Here is a 17,228-nt window from a genome sequence, read left to right as displayed (position 1 = left end):
AAATAACCACTAAACAGAATTTGACCAAATTTTACAGGAAACATTCTTGCTTAGAAACTGTTTAGACTGATACAAATAATTATGTGCATCTATCAGATATGCCACTGTTGCTTAAATAGGGAAACCTTTAAATAAACTTTTCTTAAGAACTGAATTTTACCATATTGACAGAAGTATTTTGTCTTAAAATCCATCCATTTGGTACAAATGATGCTTATCCATTATCAGATATCGCTGCTGTTTCTAAAAATAGAAATATCTGTACACACAAGTTCTTAAAAACAGTTGGGCTGAATTATATCAAATTTGACAGAAATTTTCTTGGCATGAAGGCCTTTCAAATTTGCACAGACATTCAGACAATCCACTATCAAACATGACAGCTAGTATTAAAAATAGAAAGAAGCCTCAAAAGCCATTAAATGGGATTTGACCAAATCTGACAGAGAAAATCCTGATACAGAGGCCTAATTTCAGACTGGTACAAATAATGCTGATCCACTAAAATCACAGAACAGAAAAGGCATCCAAAAAGCTAAGTAGAGATATTTTTGAAGGGAAAAAAAGGGAGAAAGGGACTTAAAATGGAAGGTTTTTACATGGCATTTTTTATGCACCTGAGTTCACTTGCAGAAACATCGTGGAGGGGCAAACATGTAGTTGTCAGCCATTAAATTTTATGGATGTAGGCCTAAACATATTTATAGGTGTGGGTGGGGTTGGGTGAGAGTTGACAGGCACAGCATTTAATCTTCAAGATGGTATCATGTGTTAGTGCTTATCAGTGACAGATACAAGATACACTATGTGAAGAACACAATGATCTCGATTCTTTACAAGCTTTATTCACCACTAAGCACTGATGTATGGTATCTACAGCTAAGCAGTTTATTGATAGTAATACTACTCAGTTCATTTGCTTGATTATGACAGCAATGAAAGACATTCCTTAATGGCTTCCCCCAGAAAATCTGGCTATGACAGCAACAAGGACACTTCTGTAAACAGTTATGATCAAAGAAGCAATTTTTACCATCAACAGACTTTGCATGAGAATTCATTTAGTTTTGATCAACTTCAGGATGGCACTGGAATGCAAAGGGTAGGAATTCAGCCTAAATACAGTTCCCATCAAGCAAGCGGACAACATCATCAGTATCAGTATGTTCTTATGGAAGGCAGTCATGGAGATGGTTACCAGGAAAAGGGTTATGAAGTGAGATATAATGAAGAAAATACAGAAAATACCAATACTGAAGAAAGATCTCACTTTGCTGGAAATTATGAAGATGATGCTTTTCATTCAAAGTTAAAAGAAAGAGACCAAAGAGGGCAGAGTCATACCAGCCCTAGAAATGTTGAGAAGGATGCTTTGCATGCTTACAACAAAGAAAGAGACCAAAGAGGTCATATGTCCTCTCATCAACATAGAGACCACATCCAGGAAATTGATCGTTTTGATCACACATCATCAAGGTCTTATGCTGATCCAGATGGGCATAGATCTCCATCTAGACCTTTGTCTGCAAACTTTCAGTCAGGTTATGGCAAAATAAAAAATGAAATGCAGTATAATGACATTGACAGACATACACATCATGGTCAGGGACAGCCAAAGAAGGGCCACACAAATCAAACCTTCAATTCTGATGATAATGAGGATCAGAAACATAATGGCATCAGATATCAAAGCAATGGACAAGTATCATCTTTAAGAGCAAAAAGAGGCCGTAGTTTATCCAAACGGAGGAGGAATTTCCATCGCATCTCGGCATTTGTTGATGGTACTGAAGATGTAAACTTAGAGGCAGTGAGTGGTGCCAAGACCCTAATCTTCCGACGCAAAAGGAGTATAGTCAGGTCTCAGGTAGGAGCAGAATCAAGTTATGAAGATCTTGAAAGGAAGTCAGGGGATGAGTTCTACAACTATCTTCAGGCTGATAGTGAGGGTCTCCCTAGTGAGAAATATAGAAAAACCAAAACTCTAAAATATAGGATGGCTATGCTGAAAAAGAGTCATCAGCCCCCCACCACACGTGACATGGCTGATCTGCTTAGGTAGGAAACATACTATGTATTTTGGTACCTGATGCTAATTATATCATACCATATCTGCTTTTCTTTAAATCTGATTCTTAATTCTTCTGAAACTTCTTCAATAAATTGGCATGCCTCTCCAGCAAATGTATAAACACAAATCAGATTAAAAGTGGGGTTTGTTAATAATATTCTCCTTCGTTTGCATGGATTATGAAAGATGTCATGTAACTTGAGCACCAAAGCAACATTAGAAACAGTGACTTTACAGCTGAGATTCATTTAGATTAATAATCAGAGCATTTCTTACAGAAATATGGTTTGCATCACTTAGGAGTTAGTAGCAACAGTGCTATAATCAATTTTAAAAGTGCTTGATACTGCTTTGCTGCATGGCCTTGGTCAGATTTCAGTGGGGCCATGTGGGTTTATATGATAGAACAAAAGTTTACTTTTTCCTCATAATTTTGGAACTCTATTTTTAAAATGAAATATAAGGGAAAACAAATTACCGCTATATACATAATTACAAGCCACAGCTGCAGGGTTCAAATATCAATTCTGTAGACCACATGGCCATGGGCACTCACTCTACAGAAACTACAAAGTTTGGTACATTAATAATTAATATGACTGTTGATGTGTTGCATTATTAGGATGCATGCACTATCTATGGTTTGTTGGTAATTTATTTTGTTATTATCTAATTGCTATTTCATTTGGAGCAAACCATTTACTTCTTATTCCTGACATTTTTGTTTATATGCTTCCCTTGAAACAAAATTATGGGCAGTATTCATACATGAAAATGACCTGCAGACCATTGCTGCTTTGGTAAATGTGATGAGCCTTTTGGACCTTTTTCATAATGAATGATCACAATAAACTCTCAGGTGAAACTGATATGTTTACAAACAGATGACAGTCACTAATCACATTAGTTATGTCCAGAAAAGACAAGTTTACTATAAAAAGTAGTAATTAAACCAGTCTTTTAATGGATATTTAGGGAACAGACCAGATTATTTGCCCCTCCTTGCTGTGGATGACCTGGTGTTCTATTATCCTGGTTCAATCACTTCAACCTGAATAGCAGTTATACAAATGTTCACTCTGAACAGTATGTAGTACAGACATTTTTGGCCCACCATGAATCTTGAGCAAAATCATCTTTAGTTCTGCATAGTGCTTAATTAACAATTTATTTCTTTCTGATCAAGTCTGAATTCTATTTCAATTGTGTTGAAACTTTTCAACCAAGTCTAAGCAGATCAGCACTTGTTTTACCAATTCAGATACAATCGGAAAATTTTAAAAATGTCAGACTTAATATTCAGATTGGTTCAGAAAAAAATAATCAGAAATGCAAAAAGCTTTGTAAACTTAATTCAGTCATAAAATATGACACAGAATAAGTCAGTTTCTGAATTACTTTAGTTTTAAGTAACCCAACAACCCCCCCCCCATGCTTAATTCCTTTCTTGGGTTGTAAAAGCATTTCTACATACCAGTAACACTACTAGCAGTATCAAAGGGGAGTCACACATGCCAGTTTTTTTTCTAATATAATCTTCTAACACAGGTGCTCATTATCTTGTATGTATATATTTTCACTGCAACATTATCATTATCTTATATTTTATGGGATGAGATTCATTTTGTTTTATACAGTTGCCCTGGCATGGTATGTGTAGGTACTCAGTTTAATAATGGAAAGTGGGTGAGGGTGAACAAGACATGAAGGCTTCTACTCATCTCCAGTCAAGAAGAATATATATGGAATGCCTTCCTAAACTATCTGGAGTATAAAAAAATTGAACGATTGTCAAATGGTCATAGCTTGTTAACATCTGAGACAGAGAGGTGCATGTGTACTCAAAGTGCAGTGGCTCCAGGTTCACACAGATACACCACAAACAGGCATCAGATTGCATCCCTGAAAAAATAATTTATTACTATAAATGCTAATGAGTCCATATACCTATAGGATGTATAGAAATTAAAAATAATGTATTTCATACCTAACTGCAGGTCACAAATCTGATTGATAATACAGTCTACTTGCTTGTCAGATCTAATAGTGATCCTTTTACAGTGCTGGTTACTTATTTGTAACCAAAGCTAATAGAAGAATCAGTTGTGGGAGCACCGTTTTGTGTTTAAAAAATGGTTTATTAATCTTGGCACATTTTATAACAAATTTTCAGAAAAAATTAAAGTTTAAGGTTACTGTTTTCATCAAATCTGTGTAAGCTTACCAATTAAATGTTTTGTCTCATTGCCTGAGAATCCTTTTGGATGTTTCCCTGCCCTTCCCAATTTTTATGCAAAGAAACACATGATAAAATCACATCATCATATAAAATTTATAGCACATACATAAGCTAAAACAAATTCAATATTATGCATGTTCTGCAAATGGTTTGCAGGCTTACATTTAAAAAATGCATCCTTCTAGCACTTACATGAATTGAATTATAAAGCTTTTGATTTTGTACCTAAGAATTTACAAAGAACCTTTAAAGATAAGAAATGTATGTTAGTTTCTTTGTTTTGTCAGTGATTTACTGGTACCTGAATTGAGTTTGCAATCCCTGATCCTCTCAGGAGGTTTAGCCCTATCATTTAATCAAAGCAAATTATTTTTTATACAGGTAATTTATTACTGCATTTTACTTGTAGGGGACCAGCTTGATCATGAAATTCTTCTTTCCTGTAAGCACTGACATAATTTACAGCATATGTGTATCCTAACAATATTGTACTGATATAATTTACAGCATATGTGTATCCTAACAATATTGTACTAATCACCAAATTCCTTCAGAGGAAAAAAAAAAACAATTAAATCAGCAAAGCTTATTTGATAACTGAAAATTTAGGGTAGAAATTTCCCATTACCATGTGAAAATTCAATAAGTAAAGTTAGGGCTTGCAAATATAATACATATATCATATACATTAGGTCTATTTTTATACACTTAATTTTTAAGTAGTTTGTGTCAGTCCCACAATTGCAAGTCCTTAATACCAGTACAAACTTGAAGCAATATTGCACATTGAACTAGGTTGAGCAGTATGTTTGCCTCAATCTTTTGGTCACTGAGAGTGTGTTTATTTTAATTGGGCTTGATTGCAATTCCAGCTGATGGATTGATTTATTTTCATCTGATCCATCTGTCAATCTGTCTGTCTGGTTTTGTGTTTAGGTTGTTTTCTCAGAGAAAGCTTTAAGCAATCTGGATTCTTCTTTGGCAGTTTTCTTTTTAGATTATACATCTTGCCTGAACATGCAACTTTGGATCACCACCAGTATTGAGCCTACCTTAAGTATGTAGACATTTATTGGATGAATCCAGTACATTCATTTTGTTTGTATGTAACCACTTTTTTGATTGGATAAATGCAAAATCAGTTTTGTTTGTGATATCATAATGTTTACTCAACATGAGCAAGAGACAGTGGCATACAGCACTAAGCTGCAGCAGTCAACATTAAATAAATGTTAAAGAAAATAAATGAAATCACTACATTTAAAGTTAAGTAAAATAAGAAAGAAAATATCAGTTCACAGCAATTCAATTTTTTAAATACTGCAATCAGTTTTTAAATTAAATAGTTATTCCTCTTTTATAAGAAGAGTAGACAAGGGGAGTAAATCTTCATGGAATAAATTTCTGCGGAATTTCTTTAAAAATCCAGGATGGCAGTGATGTTAGTCTTGTTTTGCAAGAATGAAATGTGTGTGGTCTTAAGTCAGTCTAAAAGAAAAGCTGTTAATTTCCTATTATGTACTGCATTGAAAATGACACAGGCTTAATTGGATAAAGTGAAAGAGATTCTAATCTTAACTACATGTAATGCATGAAATCTGATTATAAATCACTTATTGTTGAAAGAATAATATTGTATTTTTGTTATTTCTGAATTGAGGGGACATCAGTTGTGTACATTCTTTCAAATTCTTGTAATGTGCTTGAGTAGTTTTAATTACACCAGAGATCATTTACCTCATGCAATACAGAGAGAATATCTAAAAACAATTGTGTAGATATACGTAAATATTTCATGAGTGAAGTTGAAGAACATTGTATTGTCACTTAGCCACAAGTGACAATACAAAATGTTTCCACTCCATGAAGAAATTTTTCTGTATATCTACTAAAACAAACCTCTATTTTCTTTTTAATTATATATTTAATAATTGCAAAAGCCATGGATTTGCATGGATTTTCTCCATTCTGTAGCTTAAAGAAATTCATAAATTTTATGATAATTTAAGGTCAGCAACAATTTAGCTTGTACATATCCTGCTTCAGATTGTGTATTTTATTGAAATAATGGCTGTATTCATACAAAACTGAAGAGAATTTTAATTTTCTTAACACATTTAAATCACAGGTTGATACTTTTGGAGAGAGGTAATGTAGAAACACAAGAAGGTGATTATAGTGATTGTGAGTTTACTATTATGGATTTTCATTTATTTCATTTATTTGTGCATTGAAACTTGAATTTTTGTGTGGCCTTGGCAAGCATTCAGTCTTAGTTCACTAACAGACACTGTGTCCAATTTTTGATTGTTATGTAATTTTGGCTTGCAATCAACACTAATCAATGCCCAATTTATCCTTCATTTTCAAACATGATCATGATGCAAGTTAAAATACTTAAAAATTGTATTACATTACTGTATCATGAGGGGTTGTTTTTTAAATATTTTTTAATGTGTACCATTTGTCGTAGAATACTATAGTCCAAGTCACATGGGCCATGAAGGCATTCAACAGCGACCGTTTCAGTAATGGGTGTCATTTTTAAAAATTTGATTCTGCATACCTTTAAGTGGAAAGTATTTGCTTCATTTGTATTTGTATACATCCATATTCCTTTGGAAGGTCATTATTTAGATACCCTGAGAGGTGCTAATGGCAAAATCAATGTTAAAGTATGTAGACATTTTTGGACTAAATGAACCCAAAGGTGTGATCCAGTACAATCCGGATTGAATGTCACGTCCTGTGTTATCACAATGAAAGTTACGCATATTGATAAACAAATTTGTACTACCCTCTACTGTGACAATTCCACTCAGTGCGCTCTTATACTGTATGGGTGACACATAGCAACAAGTCCTGTAGTTCAGTTACTGACAGTTTCTGTGATTGGTGTAGAAAACTAACTATAAAGAAGTTAATACTGGTACTTGAAGTTTACTTTTTACTGTTTGGACTTCATTTTTAAGTATTTTTAGATGGCACCTGTGCACTTGAAGGTCTCCAGTGGACACATTTTATGAACTGTACATCCTGTTATGGAGAGAGAGAGAGGGAAGCAATAAAAGCAGTATTGCCACTGTGGCAGTATCATTTTTCTCCCACTGATATATTTTATTATCTCAGTATGAAATATATAATAAACTAGCTTAATTGCCCATCCTAAGATGGGAATAAAAAAAAAAAATCATAATAAAAAATACTGTGATGTGTGGGTTTAAAAGTAAGTTGGAGCAAAACATTAATAAAACAAGAAAAATTTGGGATGATACTGCAGGTTTCAAACTTGCGACCTCTAATGTTTTGGGACACTCAGAAAGAAAGACAAATTTGGATGTTTATATATAAGGTCTGTGCACATATATTTTTACACTTAAATATGTTAAGGATATCCAAATGATGCAGTAAACATAATTTACCAAATACCTAGTACATGAAGTTAAGAATGTGGCTAGTTCTTGAATTTTCAGATCTTATTCAGGGTTTAAACCATTAAGATATTAATTAGTTTTATTAATAGCAAGTTCTGCACATATTAATAATATTAAGCACATTTAGCAAGTTCAGAGTTCATTTGATATGTAATTAGTATGTTTTCTCTTTAACAAAATAATATTCACTTTGAAGGAAAGCAAAGGAAATAGACTCAACATATTCACTATTGAAAATCATAGGTTTGAGGTTGCACAGAGTTTGTTTCCTTGCAAAAAAAAAGAATGCAAACAGATACAAAAATAAATTTAAAAAAAAAAAACAAGATGCATACATTTTAGTTTACACAAATTAGGACAATAATAGTCAACTTTTGTGATTAAATTGAATCATTTGTCACTTATAACTGAATAAAAAATGCCAGCTGCATGTATAAATATAGCAAGGAGATGTACTCAGGTCCATGTAATCCTGGGAAATGGGATAGAAGTTGGGAGAAAGAATAGGTTTGTTTCTGACTGCCAAAAAACCTTTAGTTGGGCAGATGTTGATAAAATAAATTTCAGCTGCCACTTGGTTCGCAGAAAAATATATAATTGAGTCATGATTGAATTCCGAAATAAATTGTTTGAGTTCTTGCTGGAATTTAAAGAGGTTGCACAACTCTTTCTAGTGAATTTAGATACAGCTGCTCTATGGATCATTTGGGTGCTTGCTTGGATATTGGTATAGTTAATACAAATGGTCAGGCAATCAAATCGGTCAAGTTGCTAAGACGAATTGCCCAGTCAGCTCCATATTGATATCTGTTCTTGTAATATTGGAGTTTGAAGACTAGTCTAGTATCACCTTTTGCCAGCATCTTGTCAGTGATGTTTGATCGCAGTAGACTTGAGAGAAAGTAATAAAGTTCAGCTCCCCTGGTGAGTTCTCCTTTAGATATGGTATAGTTAACAAAAATGCATTGTGATAAATCTTTGATTTTTAAATGGTAGTTTGCGCTGGAAATGTAATGTTAAACATTATTGTTAGTAGTAACCATTGCTGCCACTTCCACTCCCCAAACATGTGCTTGATGTTAATTTTATAATCGCATATTGCAAAATACATAAAAATCTACTAACTGTGGAGGGAATTTTAAGTAAATCCTATGTACTGGTTGTAATTCCCAATGATTGTATTACAGTTCATAATCGAATTACACTCAGAGTTTATGTTAGGGCACCAACCAATCATAACTGATTTTTTAAATGGAGAAAAATTCATTCCTTCATTTTATACAAACTTATGAATTTTAAGGGCTCTTTGTTAAAATCATTTTCTCGCAGTTTTCTTCATAACAATATATGTAGTTATTTTGACAATTTTATTCTCTAAATTTAAATAAATTACATGCAAATTTAGATGAATTCAGTAGTTATGTTTGTTGTTGTGACACGTCCTGTAGTTTAGTGCATGGTTGTATGTCAAATTAAGATGTTTTTGTAGAGTAAAAAAAAACAACATTTGATTTTTACAATGCATGTTTTCAAAGTCATATTATTATGTTGTAAGTGGATGAGTTGATGTTACAGTTCCAAGGTACTGTTGAGGAAAAATAACTTGAAAGTGGAATGAGCCCCGGAAGCAAACCAAAATACATCTTTTCTGTTAGCACCCAAATGTAAAAGATAGTACCTGAGAATGCATTTGACTAGTTGTGAATTATTAGACAGATGTAAGCTACTTTGAACTATATACAGTGTTGTAATTAAAGCCGTGAATTTATTTACACAGTTATAGATGTTTATTTGCAAGTAATTATATATTTTTTCTAAAATTTATTTTGCTCCTGTAAGAAAAATCATGGTGATATGGAGCTTGACAGTTACTAGTGTTGCAGTGTTAAATTGCCTGAATGGTTTGTCATTTATGTGTCATCATATGTACTGGTAATATGCATTATTTTATTCCATTTCACATATCCAGTGCTACTGCTTACAAATCATTTCAAATTTATATTTTGTGTTTCTAGCTTCCAGTTAAAACAAAATACCCCGACATGCTTCTCTCCTGAAACACTTCAAGATTTAATTGCCACGAATAATGAAACCCCCAGCATTAAAAGGAAACAAAAATGAATTATAATTTCATTTTATGTGACAGACATATGACTCTCAGTATGTAGACCACAGTTTAAAGCATCACCAGTTAACATAAAATTTTCGGGATCTTGGACACCTTCAGTTATTAGTAAGATAATATGCATTTTATCACTGGAATTTTTTTATTATCAGACCTTAGTAAAATAAGTAAACTTCATGTGATGTTATGTTTGGTAGATAGTTTAAACAGATTTTCTTCTTACCATACTACATAATCCAGCTTAGTGAAATGATCAGCTTAGTTGAGAAATGTCAGGCCTACTTGGGCCTCTTTCTTATCGTGCATGACACTATACATACATTTCAATTATGTAAATGAAACATAACAATTGATCTGGCATACACATATATCTTAATCCACATCCCAGTTTATGCATATGTGGCACTAATGCTTATATATATTTACAATGCTGTGAATTCATTTATTTCTGTGGTTTTCTGAGGGAAAAAAAATAATTTTTGTTGCTACTTTTTTGCTGTTGTTTCCACACAAGTATGGCTTACAATTTAAGTCTCCGTAATCCATAAAAAGTTGTATCCTGTAAAAAAAATTTTTTTTAAAATCATGGTATTTTATATGGATGAGCATGCATAATTTGATTTACACTTCACTTTTATTTTTAAAGAACCTGTCTTTTAAATTAATGAATACACAAATTAAAAGAGTGCTGTGTTTTTTTACTCATTGTTGTAGAAGTAAGAAATTGGCAGGGAAGCAGTGTAAACTGAGCAGAGTTTGCTAGCAGTGTTTTAGTGTGAATTGAGTATAGTTTGCTAGCATTTATTTCATATATCACACACACACACACACACACTCACATGCACACACACACACATACACACACACACACACACACACACACACACAACTTACAGAAAGTAGTTAGATTTGTTGCATTTTCTTTCATTATACATACCCGTGTTTCAATAGAAACCTGGCATATATGCATATTAATGTTCTGATAATGAAATCAAATTTATTTTTTAAGCATGTACTGTACGTCTAATGTGTCATACTAAAATGCAGTGGAAATCCACCTGAAAAGTTGGCTGTCTTGATAGTTTTAAATAATCACTGAATAATATTTTTGCTAAGGTTTGGTTTTGTGGGATGTATGCCATTTTTCTCAACATATTAGTCTATACTTGCTGGCCATATTTGGCAAAGGAAGAATGTGTAAAAACCCTGGGAAGAACCACCAACCTGTGGGAAATTAGTGGCAAGTTTTCTCACATACCCATGCTGACCAAACTGAGACTCAGACCCACATGGACAGAGGTGTGATGTCATTGATCAGCAAAGGTAAGTGCCTTAAACCACTTGGCCACACAGAGCTCCTCATGGTACATACATGATGCTTTGCAAATGGCAGATAGTAAAGGTTGCAAATGAACAGGAGAATGAACAAACAAAATGGTCCAGACAGAAAAACTTGTATAATTAGATTTTCAAAGGGGTAAAGGGCAGTAAATTTGAAAGCAGACTGTCCACGTATGTATATGCCTTTCATTATAACTACACCCAACAGACATGTCATGATGGTCAAATAAAGTAGCAGTAACTAACTTAATAAATTTTTTTATCAAATATTTTCTTGTTTGCTTCAGAGACCAACTAGTCAGGGAAAAATCTTATGAGTTCCAAGCATTAGCGCAATTGGGATATAGTAGAGCAAAGGTAAGAAAATATTACCAGTGAAAAACATTATACTGTGTATGTGGTATTTTTCCATGAGAGACATTCCTTCTACCAGATGGTTAATACAGGTTAATTCCCTTCCCTTGATTGGTTTTTAACAAAATTTTCACAAGGAAAAAAGAAAGCATTGTTTCCAGCATTCCTAAAAAAAAAATGTGGCCCTTTTGAAAATTGTAGATGCATGGACCTGACCAGTCTTTTGCTCATTGTATGATATAGTTCAGAAAGATAATTTTCTTTTGAGTTATGGAATATATTTTCATTTGAAATATATGTGTAATTTTTTTAACCAAATTGAATGTAAGAGCAAAGATACAATATTTACCAAATTTCATAAACCTATTTATGTTATACAGTAACCAAAAATGATGCCATTTAATTGAACCAATTAAAATCTGAACCTTTTCCACAATCTGCATGTTGCCATGCTACATTAACAGGTTAATGATTTAAAATTGACAGAGTACATCTTTACTTTTTGGTGAATAAAACCTTGTCCATTTGATGTGAATACATCCTCCCACAGTATGGAGAATTGTTAATATTAGATACAGTCCCAGAACAGTCATTTTTTCAATGGACACGTGTCGAATCAGTGACAGAAAATTTCTGATGTTAGTACCTCACTGCACAGCAGTCTTCGTTCAACATACATTATCTCAGTCTTACATGTATCCTCTTCATATACTATTAAACATGATGGTAACCCCTTTCATAATTGGTTTGTTGGGACTTCTTAGATTACCACATTGTATCCTAACTCTTAGGGGTTAGTACACCCCTCTTACCAAAATACAATTGGTTAAGGGCATGTCTTGTTGTGAAGTTATAACACTGCATAGGCCATACCTCATTTAATGGAAATTTGTAATTCACTTAAGTAATCAATTCAACATCATTTCAGTGGTGCTTTTTCTATTTCACCATTATATTTTAAATACAATTCATACCATGTCTTATTTTTATTGTATGTGTCTGCATTGTTTCTTCATAACACCAAAGGCTAATAATCAAATAATCTTTCTCTTTAAGAAAAGGAAATTCCTCACAATTGATTAATTGTTTACATTGTGCAAATACAATGGATTTTTAATATAGCAATCACTGTCAACACATCCATGTGTGGAGGGTGTGTCAGAAGGGATTACCCTCATAGCCAACCATTTTATCTCAGAGAAAGTGCCACAATCCAGAGAAGAAGAATATATTAGTGGACAGTCTGTCCAGGTTGGCAAAACAATCGTCATGGAATGGTCTCATCACCGTTCCATAAGAGTGTCACTTTTTCTCACCATGGGGAAAGCCTCTGGTGGACTTTCTGTGACCAGGCTCCACAGCAGACTTCCCTGTGTCACGGAATTGTATAAATCCCTTTATTTATTAAATACATGTACTCAGGTTTCATATTTTGTGTACTATGATACCCAAAGATGATTTATGTATATTGTACAATATTTCGAAATAGTGAGTTTGGTTCATCCTATATGCCACATGTGCAAAATGGTTTTGATGGGAAAAACCGAATACTTTCAGCGCACAGATGATGTATGGCTGCATCGTGTGTGTATTAATGCCTCACTGTAAGACTAAAATCACAGTCTTCCCAAGGACTTGCACATATTCAGCTGTAGATCTGATCGGAATTGATGTTGTACCAGCTGTAGAAATAACTGTAGAAGTTGACCATACCATAACAGCTGTAAACCATGGCAGCCATAGAGCTGAGTGAACAGTGTTGCTGGTCGAGTAGCAGGTGATCAGGTGTTGCTGACCAATGGGTGGGTGCTGGTTGCTTGATTGACCAAGGAATTGAATGTTGACAGAGTGTGTAACTCCAAGCATATAATCTTTCAGCCATGGGCTAATTTTGGGGTTTGTAATACCCAGTGTTTTTGGATTGTAAAGATATTTTATATATCTGTCCCTTTTTCATCATTTTACCATTTTAGTAAAATACTTCATTTTTCACTATTTGGGTGAATTAATTTTTAGAGATTGAGTAAAACTCATCATTTTTTTCGTCGTGTGAAATTAGTTAATCATTCACCTTTGTCCTTGTATTGTGTAAGGTCATTTATTTGTATTATCGTTTGTTGCATTATTAGGTTCATGCAGATTATGTTAATTTGTCCAATATTTTGATCTTATACATGCACTTATTAATCATAATTCTTTTCTCATTCAAGTCATTTATCCTTAAACATTGTATTTGTATCACCATCAAAAGTGTTATGTTATAAATCCGAAATCCAACCCGGTTACCTTGTTACACACTGTACATTTTTCCACTCCTTAACCAGAAAGCATAAGTAGTCCAGTGCTATCCCATCGTTCTGACTGTTACCTCAAATTCTGCAAAAGTATGAACCTCAGCTGCCCACATAATAATAATAATAATAATGAGGACTTTGTATAGCGCCTAATCTTCAGAAGCTCTAAGCACTTTATAACATTGGACAACACATAAGGACATGATTACAAAAAACAAACACCATGAAATTAGAAAACAGAAAACATGCTGAAAATACTGAAGGTAAGGAAACATTATTAGCTCTTTAAGTATGTACTTGTAATTGAAATAGACAAGTTTTAAGAGAGCTCTTGAATGAGATTACTGTGTCTTTGTGTCTAAGTTCAGTGGGCAGTTCATTCCACATTGCTGGGCCCTGGCATACAGAAAGCCCATATGACTTCATTTCATAGTGGGAACGATGAGAATATGTCAGAAGAGGAGCGTAAGTACCTTGCTGGTGTGTACACATGGGTGAGGTCGGATAGGTATGTTGGACTGGAGCCCGTCAGTGAAATGTAGCACAGAGAACAAATTTTGTGTTTGATTCTGGATCGAATGGATAACCAGTGTAGGGTACAGAGCAGGAGGGAGGTGTGCTCTGATTGTGGTACTCTAAGAATGATCCGAGCAGCTGTGTTTTTAACTTTTTGAAGTTTCTGGAGTAGATATTGAGATGAACCAGACAGAATTGAATTACAATAGTCCAGTCTTTAAAGTACTTAGGAACACACAAGTATTTTAATGGCATCAAGTGAAAAATAATTGTGAATGGAGCTGATGCATCTCAGCTCAAGATATGCAGCCTTGCACATGTTCATGAAATGTTGGTGCAATGAGAGAGTACTGTCAAGAGTAACACCTAGGTTTCGTACTGACAGTGTGAATTTAATGTTGCTGTTGCTGATATTTATTGTTTGAGATAAAGGATGTGAATGAGAAAGTCTTTGTGTTGTAATCAGAATGCTTCAGTTTTATCATCATTCATCTGCAGCTTGTTTCATGTCATCAATGATTTCACATCAGAAATGCATCTCTCTACACCTTGGATAGTAGCATCAACTTCAGTTGGGTGGCTAGATTTGTATATTTGGGTGTCATCAGCGTACAATTGGTGAGACACTCGATGACAGTTGAAGACACTTGAGAGCGGCTGAGTGTATAGAATGAAGAGAACAGGTCCAAGAACAGACCCCAGTGAAACACCACAACATAGATCAACTGGGCTGGAGTGTATTCCATTTACTGGCACAGTTTGTGTCCTGTTGACCAAATAGGACTTGAACCACAGTAAGGCCGTATCATGAATGCCAAATATATGATGGAGATATATATATATATGAAGTAATATATCATGGTCTATTGTGTCAAATGTTGCAGACAAATAAGGAGGGTTAGGACTGTAATCTTTCCACTATCCAAAGCAGAGAGAAGATCATTAACTACTTTCAGAATAGTAGTTTCAGTACTTTGGCAAAGGCGATACGCAGACTGTACATTGCTAAAAAGACTGCATTCTTATAGCCCTACTGTGGCAGAGTGATTATGGTTCATTGATCTTCTAGACCTGTTGATAGATCAGTACAAGTGTTCCCTCCTACACAACAGTCCACACCTTTTCCGATGCTTGGCTTATCTCAAACAATCTATCTGTCAGAACAAGTCTTTGGGTGGGCTTGCCAGTTGTGTCATTCAAGCCAAGAGAGCTTCAAATAGAGCCGCCATTTCCAGCACATTGAAATTCTCTCAAAGCATGCTGGTTCAGATTCATACTTTGCCGATCTTATGTTTTACAAGACAATATAACCTGTTTTCGAGAATTATTCTCAGTAGAAGCTGTGATTTTTCTTACACTAGAAGTTGTATGTTGTGCTGTTTGGAGTTATTTCAGGTTATTTGGATTGGAGTTATTTCAAATTACTTGGATTCAAAAGGAATAATTCTTTTTTCCTGGAAAATATGTGCTCATGTGAAATTGTTGAACAAGGACAGTTTTTATAAAAATTTATTCAAATTTCCAAAACCGGAGTGATAATTCTTGTTTCTACAAGTAACTGTAGACTTCAACTCTACAGATTACAGCATACGCCATCATCTTCAATCTTGGATTCTTTGTTGGGATTCAAACTTGAAATCATTAGAACATTTTGTTATTAGGAATTGAAAAATTTTGATTTGTGGATTATTCTTGGATTATTTTCTATGTGATTCTTAAAACCGTAAGTTCATCTTTTTTTAGAATTTTTACAGAAGTTTTCCAGGAAAATAAATTATTATATTTTTTCAAAGCTTGTTGTTTTCACTCTTTCTTGTGTGAATGTTTACTCAAGCCTAAACACGTGACATAAGAGTATGCTGCTGCAATGAAATACAAGTATGCTGACAGTGACCTCAAATTTATTCACTATTAAATTTTTTATAAAAAAATATAATAATGATTTTAAGATGTAAAATAAGAAGTGTTTTACCTTGTGTTCAGTCACAGATGTTATGGTAATCACTGCAAAAAAAATTATGCAGAAAGAGTTTCATCCACAAAATACCAACAAAATCATTGTTAGTTGGTTGAGATTTATTTAAATAAATTGCAACAGAAAGTTTCTCAAATACACTAACCAGAGCATATTTCTAATTAAAAAAATAAATAGTATGCTTTATTATAAATTATAAAATATAAAAATATTAAAGATTTACTTACAAGGCACATCAGTATAGCGAGGTGTAATCATGGATTTAGTATGTTTGATGAATGTAGTGTTTATATTGAAATTACCTCAGTATAAGATGGCCTCATTTATAATGTACATTAACCTACCTCGGTATAACATTACTTTGCTTATAACATAGTACATTGAACTTACCTCAGAATAAGGCTTCCTTGATTATAAAGTGATACATTGAACATACCTCACTTTGCATCCATATAAAAGACAGTGAACTGCTATCAGTATAAGGTGACTTCACATATAGAGAGGATATTTGCTGAAAATGAGTGAACAACATATATTTCATCAAGTGGGTGAAAATACTTAAGTTTTTCACCCATGAGATGAAATATATGCATTATTCACTCATAGCAAGCATATTTTCTTTTTATTTTATGCTCAAATTTATTGGCTAGAATTACACTATATACATGCGTAACAGATTGAAGTAGCAGATTTTTTACTGGATCCTGCATGATGTCAGCATTTTGCCATTTATTTTCTGCTGTATTTTGTGAATATTCACACAGAAAATATAAGCAGTAACTTATTTCTCTTTTCCAGTTTTAAGCAAAATAGCATAAAAGGAAACAAATTGCACTTTGTTGCAATTGAACTGAGTTCTTCTTCAATGGGAAGTGAATA

At 33.6% G+C, this 17,228-nt stretch overlaps 1 protein-coding gene across 1 annotated transcript in view; it reads left to right on the top strand.

Moving 5' to 3' along the window:
- Window positions 1-943: 943 nt before the first annotated feature.
- Window positions 944-17,228, top strand: part of LOC149803116 (transmembrane channel-like protein 7) — an 89,371-nt gene continuing 73,086 nt past the window's right edge. The window contains exons 1-2 of the mRNA XM_089952721.1: window positions 944-2,058; window positions 11,498-11,567. Coding sequence (XP_089808847.1) covers window positions 953-2,058; window positions 11,498-11,567 — 1,176 coding nt within the window. The 5' untranslated portion in view covers window positions 944-952. The remainder of the gene's footprint in view (window positions 2,059-11,497; window positions 11,568-17,228) is intronic.

Source organism: Sinohyriopsis cumingii, chromosome 3 (genome assembly GCF_028554795.1).
Source record: "Sinohyriopsis cumingii isolate HCF-2022 chromosome 3, ASM2855479v2, whole genome shotgun sequence".
Taxonomy (NCBI): Eukaryota; Metazoa; Mollusca; class Bivalvia; order Unionida; family Unionidae; genus Sinohyriopsis; species Sinohyriopsis cumingii.
This window is presented reverse-complemented; position numbering and strand designations above follow the sequence as displayed.